The 14,086-nt window shown below is 41.9% G+C and overlaps 1 protein-coding gene across 1 annotated transcript in view; it reads left to right on the top strand.

The window, feature by feature from the left end:
• Nucleotides 1–14,086, top strand: part of CACNA2D3 (calcium voltage-gated channel auxiliary subunit alpha2delta 3) — an 871,596-nt gene that overhangs the window by 608,921 nt on the left and 248,589 nt on the right. Inside the window, 1 exon segment of the mRNA XM_079115690.1 lies at nucleotides 7,744–7,761. Coding sequence (XP_078971816.1) covers nucleotides 7,744–7,761 — 18 coding nt within the window.

Raw genomic sequence — 14,086 nt, 5'->3', positions numbered from 1 at the left:
CACATATTTACCCAGAGCCAATTTCTGTGGCCAGGGAAGCTACTAAGTTGTTTGACTTAGACTGGTCACTGTCCACATCATAGACTTGACCTCTCACCTAGAATGCAGAGGCAGTATGAAAGAAAGGGGTTGGCACAGAGAGACATGTGTTCACCCTAATAGTCACCCACTGACTGATGTACCTTGTTCAGGCGTCGTCACTTCACTTAACCCACTATCAAGAAGTGATGGCCTCATAAATGATAACCTGGGGTGCTGTTGTCCATGTGGACCAGGTCCATGGGATCATCTGAGGTTGTGGGTTACTATGGTAACTGCTTACACACCATCAGATTGAGACTTTGGGAGGTTACAAGGTCAAAATACTATTACAAAACAGGAGCCGTTAAGGGTCAGGTGCTTTTGTGGAGACTCAGTATGTATTATCTCATTTAATTCTCAAATCCATCTCATGAAATAGAATTATTACTATAATCTCATAGATGATAAATCCAGAGCACAGAGACAACATATTGTTGCCCAGGGTGTCGTGGCTGGCAAGTGGTAAAGATCATGTTTGATCTAAGGTCCTCCATCCTCCATTCATTTCTTCTTTCCCTTCCTTTCTTTCTTCTTTTTTCTTTCTACTTCCTCCTAACATCCTTCTTTCCTTTCACTCCTTTCTCTTTCTTTTTTTTTTACTTTCTTTATTTTTCCTTCCTTCCTTCCTCTCTCCTTTCTTCCTTAATTCCTTCTTCTTTATCTTCCTTCCTCTAACCCACTCTTTCTTTCTTTCTTTCTTTCTTCCTTTTTTCTTTCTTTCCTTTCTTTCTTTCTTTCTTTCTTTCTTTCTTTCTTTCTTTCTTTCTTTCTTTCTTTCTTTCTTTCTTTCTTTCCTTTTTTTTTTCTTTTGCGCTTTCCTTCCTCCAAGAAATATACCCTGAATCCTGAATTCTTACCAGGGCCAGGCATAGGTATAGTCCCTGGTGCTTCAACAGTGAGTGACTAGGGGGATGATGGCCCCTGGATGGATCATGAATCCCTGTGTGGAGAGCTAATAAGAAAGTGAGCAAGTGAATGGGAAGCTGACAAAATATAGTACATGGCAAGAGCAAGCAAGTGATGTTCTAGAAGTACGCTTGGTGGGGAGATGGAGCCTCCTGTCCAAAGAGGGGCAGGGAGAACTGAAGGCCGACAGAGGTTCTGGGGTCAGTGAATCAGGGGTCAGGGACTTGACATGGGCGTGGGACACAGCTCTGCCACACAAAGAAAGGCATGTACGAAGGCTGTGAGGCATGGACAGCAAGCTTGCCCAATGCCACGGTGATACAGATCATTGAAGAGATGGGGAGGGCAGGGGTGCAGATGCACAGCAGCAGTGGCTTGGCCACAAATGGACACAGGCAGGACAGGACCTGCATCCCTGAATCTTAGCTCCTTGGAGACCTTCCCCACCTTGGTCTGGGCTTGGAGTTTGGGCCGCAGAACCTTCTCCGTGGAGTGGGGATCTTTATCCACATTGCTTCATGAAGTATGACGGAAGATTATAAAGGCAAGTATTCACAAGGACATAAACGAAGTGAGCACAAGGATCCTTTTTCTAATAGCTGGGATTTATGGCTCATTCATAAAGCCTGAGGCAAAGAGCCCGGTCTACAAATGGGATAAGCATATGTGGGCCAGGCTTTTTGTGTTTGATTGTTTTACACAGTGGGCAGGAAAATGCTTTATTTCCTACTTGGTTTTTACATATTTTATAGTGAAATGTGTTGTTTTGATCAATAGACCTTTAATTGGACTTTTATGTTTGAAAAATTTTCCACTTGACTCCAGGACTTCATTGAATGAGAGCGATGGATGTTCCCTCAGTCACCCCCATGGCTCTGCATGAAATGCTGACGTAGATGTGAAGTCAATGAGGAGAGACTGAACAAAAACACTCCCATCCCTTGGGACAGGAAGTGTCTCTTGTGGAACCACCTTTATTATTATGGCATCAGGGAGCCCCTAATCCCTCCCCTAGGCTCCTCCTCTCACAGAATCCATCTAGTCACGCAGGTCTCTAACTGGTGGACAGCCCTACCATCCAGACTTCTGGCTGCATGAGGTGACATCGTGCACATGCTGGTGGTGGCTGGGCTCTGTACATCCAGCCACCTACCTCCACCTCAGCTGGCAAGTCTGAGAGACATCTTAAACTTCGGTCGGTTTTAGAAAAAAAACGAAGTCTGGGTATTTTTCCTCAGAGATGCTTTTCTCAGTCATTATCTTCTCAGTAAATGGTGGTTCTGGAGTTGTATTTATCTAGGTCCATTCTTGGGCCTGGGCCACATACGCTTATCCCATTTGTAGACCGGGCCCCTTGGATGCATTCTTGATGTCTCTCCTCTCATATTATCAACCAGTCCATCTTCTCTAGTCTCAAAGCCACCTCAGGCCAGATCACAGCCTGATGCCTTCATCGCTAGCACCCTGGTCCGGTCTCCATCCGCTTTCATCTAGATCATCGGCCACTACCTGGGGCCCCACCCCCACCTCCCACTTCTCCCATTCTGCCTTTGCTGCTCTCTGGCTATATGACCTCATAGTTTCATCACCTGCAAAATCGGGGTAATTATGCCCTTACCTAATAAGATTGCTGTCAGTTTTCAATAAGTTAACCTAGGTCAGGTAGTTTGAATGGTAGATAACATATCATCGCTATTATAATCACTCATCATTACTGGACATCCTAGCACATGGCTTCCATCCTTAAGAAAACCACAGAGGTCAGAATGCCTGCGGTAGCTCTAGCCACGGAGTCTGTCTTCCCAGCAGCAGAACAGAGGGAGGAACGGCCATATCCAAGCACATCTTGCTGACCACATATGACTTTGCTTAGCCACATCCATCTCTCACAGAGTCTTTAGCTAAGTCTGGCTGAAGATGGGGTTTGTGTTACTAAAAAAAGAAGGGCAGGTCGTCGGTTCATGCCGCTGACAGCAGCAAGGCTGTGAACGGGAGGGGATTGGTGGGATGGGGTCGTATGGCATGAGCAGTTGGAGGAGCCTTCGTGGAGAGGGTGACCATGGACTGGAGAAGTAAGTCTTTCCCAGGCAAGGAGGGAGGGTCTGAGAAAGAGTTCTAGGATGAGCAAAGAGCAGGTATAAATTTCTGTGACATGAGAGAGCATGGAAATATTCATGCTGCCCTGGACATCACGCGCCGCGTGCTGAGAAGCGTGCTGGACGAGGTCCAGGCTCTCCCATAAGAAGACCTGCCAGGATTCCTCACAGCCCTTTTTGCTGATGGCTGATGCTCACATGAATTGACCCATGAGGTCCCCAGATCCTCCAGGGGCCTGTACGGATACTAGTACCCCTTCCTCTGCACAAGAAGCAGTGCTGTAGGCCGGTGATTGGAGTGGACGTGGGTGACAGATTTGACTTTGATCTGAACTTGAGCACTCCTTGATTTGGATGAGCCACTTGGCCGTTCTAAATATTGTCATCTTCCTGATCTGTAAACTGAGAATGCTATCAACATCTGACTCAGAGATGCAAAGTGAGGACCTAAAGAGCCACAGATGGCATTTAGCCAAGTACCTGATCCATGGAGAGTGCTCAGTAAGCAGTGAATGTTTCTACTTTTTGCTGTCACCTCATCTTCATCCCTTTCTTCTCCTTCATTCTCTTGAATGATATATTGACACATTCTTTCTTTCTTTCTTTCTTTCTTTTTTATTTTTTTTTATTTTGAGACGGGGTCTTGCAAGTTGCTTAGGACCTCGCTAAGTTGCGGAGGCTGGCCTTGAACTCGTGATCCTCCTATCTCAGTCTACCAAGCCACTAGGGTTACAGGCTACAGTAATGCACCACCATGCCCAGCTCATTCTTTCTTTATTTAAATGTGATGTTTCACATGAAGTACATCTTGCATCCAAATTTTCCCTGCAAGCTCTTGGCAAACCATAACTTCTTTCTTTTATCTTTTCTTTAGAAAAATGACTTGAAAATGTCTATACCCAGTTGTGTTTAGAATCATACAATGTGGGGTATTAGACCTGGAAGGGACCCAAGTTTGCCCATCCAGACTTTCATGTGAGAAAATAGAGTCAAGGAGGTGGCACCTGGCTGCCCATGCCTGACAGAGTGACTTTGAGGAAGAAAAGGTCTCCACTGTGTGGAAAGAAAGAGAAGTCACCTCACCTCAGGCCTAGTGATGATGGTATGTTAGCTTCTTGTCATTGTGACCAAAAATACATGACAATAACAACTTAGAGGAGGGAAGAGTTATTTTGGCTCATGGTTTCAGACGCTTCAGTCCATGGTTGACTGCATTCTAGTCAGACATATCATGGTGGGGAAAACTTCTCAGCTCATGGCAGCCAGGAACCAGAGGGGGGAAGGGAGAGTGACGGGGGCAGGGCAGCCAGAGAGATGATAAACCCTTCCAGGGAATGCCCCCTGTTTCTTACTGCCTCCAACCATGCCCCACCTATCTACATCTACCACCCCCACTCAAATTATGAATCCATCAAATGGATTAATCCACAAGTCAGTTAGACAATCACACATATACTAGAAGTCTATACCTGTCGTTTGGGAATCCATATGGCCTATGAAAGATATGGTTGCATATCTTTCCTAGCAGAGATGTCTTCCTATTGAAAACCATCAATTTCGGTTATCTGCATGATGTGTGTGTCGGGGGGATGCAGATTCAAGGCAGTTATCCCAATTATCTTTCCTTGGCATCAACCCTGGGTACACTCTAGTAATGAGGTGACCTGATTTAACCATGATAGCACCAGTCACAGGCTCAAGAAAGTCAAATGTACCTACAGGGCTAAGAGCTACTCTGCTGTCATGAAATTTGTAACCTAGTAGAAGAGAGAGATATTAAGCAAATAAAGTACATGGTCATTATAGATGTGCTCAGAACTACAAAGAAAAATAAGACCTTAAGAGAAATCAACTAAAAAAAAAAAAAAGAGAGAGAGAGAGATCATCATGTCCAGGGACATATTTCCTTGTGTTTTAGCTCACAGCAAACATTGCTAATTGGATATTATATCTTTTTCTAATGAAACTCAGATAAAACTTTAGAATTCTTGTCAACATGGCCTGGAAGCAGCCATTGCTAATCAATAAGAGTTGCTTCTCAATTCAAAAACCTATTGACCATCCAAGATTTGGCCTGTTCCCAATCATCCCTCCACCTTTCCTTTTACACATGAGCACAGCAAGTCAAAGGCTGGAAAGCATGTGCCTCAAGATCCCATCCTCAGGAATGGTCTGGCTTCCAGTTCAGGGCTCTGCACACCTTTCATAAAAGTTGAGTGAATGATGTATGGAGGGAGCCTACTCCCAAGCAGTAGCATCTGTGGCTGCAGATGATCTGATCTAAATTTGTTATGTTCTATTCTGAGGCTCCTTCTCAAGGGCCAACCTGTTTAGGGCATCGCAAGCTGTAATTTACATTATTTCAAAGCTCCAATAGGAAAGTTGCTCTTTGTTCTCATGAGTTACTTCTTGAGGAAAGTACATGTTTTGCGGAGAGTTTGAGGCCACTCTTAAACTGAGGACATCACCACAAAGACCTAGTCTCTTATTTTCCTGCCCAGGATTTCTTCTTGTGTGCTTAACTGGGGAAGTCTTTTTGAACCTTGTTTCCTGACCAACCAAGATAAAACTTTAAGAAAGAAAGACAGGCAGAAGGGCCAAAGATGTCTCTCCTTTGGCAGTTTGTGCAAGACTTAACTTAGCTATTTATTTTGCAGTTCATCAAACATTTGAAATTCTCAATGGTCCCCTGTACATTCCATGTGACCACAAGCTCAATACAAATGCTTTTCTAAGAAAACAGACTTTTTTTCCATTCTACATAATTTGTGTGTGTTGTTTCTTTTCTGCTGTGTGAAAAGATGTTGCATCGTTCAGAATCCTGTCTTTAAGTGATTGCTCATTTGAGGCTCAGTTCCTTACCTCTGGATACATTTTTTTCCCCTGAACTCTTGAGATACGATCTAGAGGATCTTGTGAAGTTCCTTTTTGAACAGTTGTAGCCATAAATAGGAGAAAAGAATCAGAAAAATAGGCTTGTTTTTCTGTCTTCTTAGATGGGGAGACCTGTTTGGGATAAAAATGTTTGTAGTGCGGAGAAGCTGGAATCTGCTTTTCATGGACATTCTCAATACCTCTTTGGTGACATCTCTGAAGTCCAAGACTTTTTATTTGCTTGGATTTATCCCTTCTCCCCTTTGCTGGGCTCCATCCACAAGGACCAGGGCTGAGGACAGGCTATGGGAGCCCCCGGTCTTTGTTCATATGAAAAGAACATTCTTCCCAGAGTGAAAACGATGGGAAAGGCAGAAGATTTGACTGGGGGACCCTAGGATGTGTGATTTAGTTGTTTTGTGTCTCCTAAACCTTCTGAATTTATAAGATCTAGAGAGATATGGGTAAAAAGTCTGGAGCCACAATTCCCGAATTTTTTCATTCTTACTTTGTCAAAAGTTAAGTTGAATCTGCACATCCTAAAGTCAGGCAGCCCATAACTACATCTTTTTATCTAATGGGTTGGTTTGTATCATACTTAACTTCTAAGTTCCATTTTATTTTTCATCTGTCAAGTGAGGGAGACCTAGCATTAGGCTTCTGTGATTTAATGGGATAATGCAAATAAAGGACTTTAACACAGTGGTTACACAGTGGTTGCTTTGTCACAGCCTGGTGGCAAGTTCTTGCTTGATTAATGGTTAGGCACTATGACGAGAAATCAGGTCTTCATAATGATATAATTTCTAGATTAGGTATTGAATACATGGATAATATTAAATCCTTTCCAGATTAGAGAAATGCCTTTCAAATCATGGTGTGTATAATGTCAATGACGGCAAAGTGGCATTAAGTGATAGCCTAATAGTCTCAATGTAGAAAAACAAATATGTCTCATAAATGTTCATCTTTTTCCTCCTACATCTTCATGTCAGTTCTTTGTGTGCCATTGGGAAAGCTCTTATATCTTATTTTATGAATTGCCTATCTTTTCATTGTTCTGAGAATCTCAGCTTTACTCTAAATGCACAAACCTTGGTGCTTGCTTCCTTAACCACCAATAAAGGAAAGAGTTAACGTGCTGGAAAGCAAGGAAAATTGACTTTCAGGGCAGAACATTCTTCTAGCAATCTTACCTTTATGTACAGCAGGACTTCTCAGCTTTGGCACTGTTAATGTATGGGCTGGATAATTCTTTGTTGTGGGAGCTGTCCTGTGAGTTGTAGGATGTTTTGAATGTCTACCCACGGGACGCCAACAGCTTTCTTCCTGTCCCCCCAAGTTGTGACAAGTCTGAGTGCCTCTAGAGTGCCGTCCTCCAGCTGAGAACTGCTGGACTGCAGGAAGAAGGAGCTGGGTCATGGAGCTGGGCTTTTGGGGCCATTGGACAGAAGAACTTCAGATCCACCTGCTTTGGGCACAGCGATTTCCAAAACACCTGCAAGAAAATTCTCAGTTTATGTGTTGATACCATAAATTCCAATGGCAGGTTAAATAACTAACACTGTAGCTTTATTTAGAAAAATGACTTGGGCTGAATTTTTACTTCATTCTTTTGCTCCTCATTCTGGTTTATGCATTTGCCAATGGCAGCAAAGTGAAATTTTACGGGTAACCTTAACTTCTTATATAATAATTGATTTTTTCTTTTCTTTCTTTTTCTTTTTTTCTTTCTTTTTTTTTTTTTTTTTTGGTTTTTGTTTCCTCTTTTCCCCTTATTTTTTAGCTCCCTCAGGCTCAAAAGGTAAACTCTTTTCGGTCCCATCCCAGTCATTGTCTGAACTTACAATCATGCATGACTCCATTGTGTTATGCCTTTGGCCCCAATCATGACCAGTGAAATGGTTTTCCTCTCATTGCTTTAGAAACCTGAGGTAGGGCAGGAACATAGCAGCCCACAGACTCAGTGTCTCCTGTCCCCTACCACCTGAGTCCTATCAAAGAACCCTGTTAGACAGGCACAGTGGAGCACACCTGTACTCCCAGTGGCTCAGGAGGCCAAGGGAGGAAGATCAAGAGTTCAAAGCCAGCCTCAGTAAGGTGCTAAGCAACTCAGTGAGACCCTGTTGCTAAATAAAATACAAAATAGGGCTGGGCATGTGGCTCAGTGGTTGAGTGACTGAGTTCAACCCCTGTTACCAAAAACAAAAACACTGTTATGACCAGTGATGGACGGGCAGCTCCATGCCCAACCATTTTGTTAAAAATTCTCAAATAACAGGTCAAGAGTTAAGTTTGGCACATTGCTTCACACAGAACTCCCAGGCCTTCCCTGGAATACTCTCACAGACAAGTGAAGAATTAGTAATTCCCAACGACCAAGTTTAAAATTCTGGCTTTCTAACCCAAATCTCTAACCCAAATTTCTAAACCAAACTCCCCCTTTGGTTTCAGTAATTTAAAAGTTACAGCTCCTTTGTTTGGCTTTTCACCCAGAGAACCTTAGAGCACAGTTCTTGCCAATGGCCAGACCCTTTCACTGGTCCTCATTGTCTATCTGAGATGATCTGGCTCCACCACCTAGAATGTTCTCTATCCAGAAAGACTCCATGTGGTTGCAATGGTGGCTTTGCTATGTTGTCTCCATGACATATCATTGTATCCTAAGGGCAGTTATGCTGAAAAAAAAAAAAAAATCACGCTATGCCTGATGCATTATTATTGTATATTTTCCAAGCATAAGCAAGACTTCTGGAAGACACAGTAATTTCTGGGGGCCAGATGTGAATGAGTTTCATTTCAAGAGCAAAGGTATGACGCCACCCTGAAATTTAAGCGGCATCTCTCTGGCTTTCCACTTCAGGGATGATTTGGTTCCTTCTCACTGAGAGAGAGCACAACTGCTCTACAGAAGACAGTCTGTTCAGACCATATGGACAACCAGAGGCCTAGAAATCATTACACAATTACTCAAATATATTCAAGATATTTAAACAAGGCGAGACATGCTAGTCTGTGACTTGGCTTGTGGTAATGTTTGATTACACTTCAGTGCCATCACAAAAGGACTGAACACTTCATTAAAAGTTAAAATATTCGAAGATAGCAACATCATCCAGGGTAAATAGATGGTCAGAATTCCAGATTGTTTGGAAGGCTCGATGTCTTTGATAGGACATGCTTTCTTAATTGCCCATGTTTGAAATTTTTGGGGTTTTTTGGGTGAAGAGACTTAACAAATCAAGCCTCCCACATGAACTGGTCTGTAACTTACTGGCATTTATTCATCAAATTTCCACTGATCCATATACAAAAGCATCCCTGTTGTTGAAGATTCCTCATGATTTGGAGGTGCTATTGGCCATGGAATTTTAAAACAAAGTCCAGAACAAACCAAGACAGAAGATGGTAAGAACGAACATTGCTGGGATGTGCGACTCCCCAAAAGCCCTTATCTTCTTTGCGCTTTTTCTGTCTGTCATCATGTAATGGCTCATGACTCTTGTCCTACAAAGTGGAGCAGGTTCCTAGGATCATATCAAGTCTAGAGTCAAATAAGAGTCCTCAGATAGTTTCCTAATTTTTTCTAGGTCTTCAGAAAATGTCACAAAGTCTAAGGGAGTTGATCTGTAGCTCCATGTAACACGGAATAGCTCTGTCTCCAGTTCCTATCAGGCCTATGAAAACTTTTTTTCCTATTAAAGTAGAGAATATACTTAACCTTAAAAATATGAAGATCCCCATGTGGTTTCAGAACCCTTTGAGGAGTCAGGCACAGTGGTGCATGCCTATAATCCCAGTGTCTTGGGAAGCTGATGCAGGAGGATCACAAGTTCGAAGTTAGCCTCAGCAACTTGGCAAGACCCTGTCTCTCAAAATAAAAACAAACAAACAAACAAAAGAACACTTTGGGGGGTAGTTTCTGGGTAGTTCGTCTCTGGAGAAAGAGTTTGAATGTGAACCTCAGGTATTTGGGCTGCAGAGCACGGGGCACTGAGGAGAAGGACAATGCAGTTTCAAGGTGACCTCCCCCAGAACTGCAAGTTCCATTTAGTGATGTTTCAGCCTCCCTGCCCCTCACTGTTCCTCCCTCCCTGTCCCCAGTACTACCTCAGTGACACCTGAAGAGGCCTTTGTAAATGGACAAGGTTCTCACAAGCCTTAGCTTCCTTCATATAGTCTGCCCTATTGCTCGACACTGAAGAAACATGGTAGATTCCTTCCTAGCCTTTTTCCAACTGTGACCATGAGCAAGTCACTTGACCTCTGAGCCTGAGGGCTCATATTTATTTAATGAGAATGATAGGCTACCTTTCCATTTGTGAGGAGAATTATAGACTACCTTTCTCTTTCCTGTGCTTAGCACAGAACCTAACATACGCTGGACACTCCCAAAATGTAGAATTACGATGAGCATTTGTCTTGACTGGGCCTCCGATGATCCAGAGAAGATCAAGGGAGCAGTCTTATGGCTAGTAGGAGTCCAAGACCTCTGCTCAGTGTTTTGTGGTCCTGACTCAAACCTAACAATTAATTGAGAGTTGACCAAAAGCCTGGCAGGTACGTGGTGCTCTGCCTATTTCTTAAAGAACCCTGCAGTAACTGACCCCGCTGGATCCATGATGTCAAAAAGAAGCGCAGTCTAGACTTGAAACCCCAACAAAGCAAAGACTTTGAAGGACAATTGTTTTGAGAGATTTCTTCCCAATGCTTTTGACATTACCCATGGATTTCAGCCATCCGTGGACATGATTATAATGAGTTCCTTCTAAACCCAAGAGTTTGCTTTTCTGGGGGTGAAAGGGAGGCGTCCCCAGCTGCTGTGTCTTTGGCCTGCTTTTCACATGAGGTCATGAGCACATACATTGGACCATATGGTGTCTGCATTTGTGTTTTTGTTGGAATCTGTGTTTGTATCATCTGCAACTGTTTTCTCTATAAATATTTTAAATGATTATGTCTCTCCAAACATGCTCGTTTTAATCTCTTGGCTGATCTACAACTAAAAATGTCCCACTTGGGTGTCCTTCTTATGTGCAGCAGACGTTAATGATTGTTGTCTCTAAGTTATCGTTTTCATGATTCTAATATTTTGAGGATCTTCCAAAGCTTCTCTTCTAGACCTTTAGGACATTTTTCTAGAACAATTTTTTGTTAAAAAAAAAAAAAAAAAGCATATTGTTTTTCTTATAATTCTTAAGCATCACTAGGCTCTATAGATTTCAACCCTTGATATAATATTGGTGTGGTACTAACTGCAGTGTCATAGTGTGGTACTATGTGCAGTTAGTGTGGTACTAACTGCACATAGCAACTCCGTCCCCATGCCTTGAAGTCATCACAAACACATTTTTTTCAGTGGATATTGAACTAATTTCAGTAGTGGATTGATTGTCCTTGCATTCAAGGAAGAGATGCCCGCACGTAAGAAAGGTTTGCCTCTCTCTCTCTTTCCTGGTAGTTCTTGACTTCTACAAAAGTAACTGAGAGATTTCATTTCATAATCATAAGATAACCAAACTACCCAAAGCCATTTACAAATGCATGTTCAGTTGTCTGACTATTGAATACAGGAGTCTGTGTTTTAGTGTAGTTTCTGTTTTTAGGAACTGTACATCAGCTGTTCACTGAGGGTTAATTTCATCAGTGTAGCGTTAACCAATAGAGTGAGCCTTGCATATTTAGTCAGAAGTAACTTTTGGGGAATTTTAGATCTGACGAGTTGTGTGGGTTACCTTGTGCAGATGCTGGTACCCCATCCCTTCATTTCTTGCTGTATTTCACACAACTTTGGGATTTACCAAAGACTGTGTTTTTGACAGTTTCCTAGATGCTTAATGCCTGACCTGGCATCCTATTAGTTAAAAATCAGCCTGAGCATTCTGAGAAGGCAGAAGCATTTTTCTGAAAACCATAGTTAAAGCAAACCACATCTTTAATCCTGTTTGGAGTAGCAATTGATGCATTCAGGGTTACACAGTATGGCATGATCCCTGTTTAATAGCCCGACCTCGTGTTTTGTTTCCTGTTAGGAATAGCTTAACTTGCCTTCTTGAGCAAACACAGCAGGGTTCAAGATCTGTTGTTCCATGCCTGCTGCGATGTGTCGTGCTGCTTAACTTGTATGAGGACTCAGGACCACATAAATTCACTTCTTAAACGGAGGTTGATCTTTGGCGTTTCTTGCCGGAGAGACTGTTTTATTAATCTCCCCACAGCCCAGTGTAAATGGGATCCTGAATCCACTAGCATTTTTTTTGTTTCATTGTTTATGTTATATTTGTAGTAATAAATGGAAGCATTCCTCTATCTGAACCCTGCTTGCCTGTCTGCCTGCCGGCCTGCCTTCTATCCTTCCTTCTTTTTCTCCTTCCTCCCCCATTTCTTTCTCTTTTTCTCCATCTTTTTCTTTAGTTACCTACTTCTGCAAGTAGAATTTGACCTCCCTCTTATCTCAGTGTAATCAGATATCAGCAATTGTGGGACATCATCTATCATTCTTCACCTCGTTTAACTTCTATACTTTGAACTGTTGGATTAACTGTCACTGGAAATAGAAAATTGAAAGTCTGCAAAGCTACTGTTTTCCTAGAACTGCAGCTCTAGTGATTTTAGTGTTTCATTACACTTACATAACCAGCTAAATCGATGCAAATGAACTGAAAGTTGAGAGGTGATAACTATTTGCATTTGGTTCTGATTTATGACTGGTTTGCTTTAACCTCTACCTGCTGTGCATGTAAACTATTATTTCTTATGTGAATGATCTTGTCTTTTCCCTATCATTTACTGTTTTATAGGAACTATAAGCCCCCTCATATGCATTCCCAAGCTAGGACTGCTGGATTAATATACTGACAGTCTGAAATTTGATAGTAGTGCAGTAGATTTCAATGTGAATTATTAAATCTATTTGTGAATAAGGCAGAGGACATAGAAACCACAGCAAGGCCAATTACTTCAGCTCTTGCTGTGGCCAATGCGATGGACTCCATAGAAATCTGAGTGATGGTGGATCACTCAACCATAATGATAGGCACATAACCAAGTTTCATTGTCTGCCATAGTTCTGTCTGAGTGTGTCTGTGCAGCTCAGATGGGATGCACTGCTGAGGAAGCAGGTGAACAGCGTGTTCCATGCCGATGCAAGTCTTGGCTACCCATTTTCCATTTCCCCATCTCAACACCCTGTGTTTGAAACCATAAATAAATGAATGCTAGATACTAAGATGCAAAATGCATGACTTCCTGATGCAGGACCCCCAGCAGAGCAGCAGAAGGTGCTCCAGCTGAATCCCCATAGGGCTCATGGGGGATAGAACTCTGCTTGCAATCAGGATGCTACTTGCATTTCTTTTTGGAAAAAGAAATTGTTACCATTAAACAACTTCATAGTGTGTGTCTATTCGTGATTTTACTTCATTTCATATTTATTTGAACCTTTGAAATACTTTTGTACATTTTTTACACTTGGAAGCAAAGTAAAAGCAAGAGATGCAATGTAATTATGAAAAAAAAATCAAAGGTTTACACTCTTATGCATGAGAATTGTCACAAACCTTCAAGGAAACATTGCTGGTGCAAATCAAGAACTTTTACATTTGCATGCTTTGACCTGATATCTCTTTTGCAGAATCTAGCTTAAATGAGTCAGTGACTTGCAAGTTTATTTATAATGAGGAAAAGAAGAACCAAATACTAAGAAATAGAAAAGCAGTTGCAAAAGAAACTCCACTTTCAAAAGTTAGAATATTAGAAAGCCATTAAAAATTAAGGATCAAAAGCATATTTAATAAGGAAAGAAAATAAATTAGTTTTAAAATCAGAAATAACATTCTAGGCACATAATGGTGTGTGTGTGTGTGTGTGTGTGTGTGTGTGTGTGTGTGTGTGTGTGTGTGTGTTAACAAACACATGTAAAAAACAAGGCTGGGGATGTGGCTCAGTGGTAGAGCACCTGGCAAGTATGAGGTCCTCGGTTCAAGCCCCAACACTGAAACAAAAAAAAATAAAATAAAACAAAAACAAAGAAACACTGGAAAGAAATAAATAGGCATGTTTAATAGTAACTATTTCCTAGTGGTGAAAGAAAAAATGTATTTATTTTGTTTCCTTCTTTATACATTTCT

This window comes from Sciurus vulgaris, assembly GCF_902686455.1.
Source record: "Sciurus vulgaris genome assembly, chromosome: 16".
In the NCBI taxonomy this organism is placed as follows: domain Eukaryota; kingdom Metazoa; phylum Chordata; class Mammalia; order Rodentia; family Sciuridae; genus Sciurus; species Sciurus vulgaris.
This window is presented reverse-complemented; position numbering and strand designations above follow the sequence as displayed.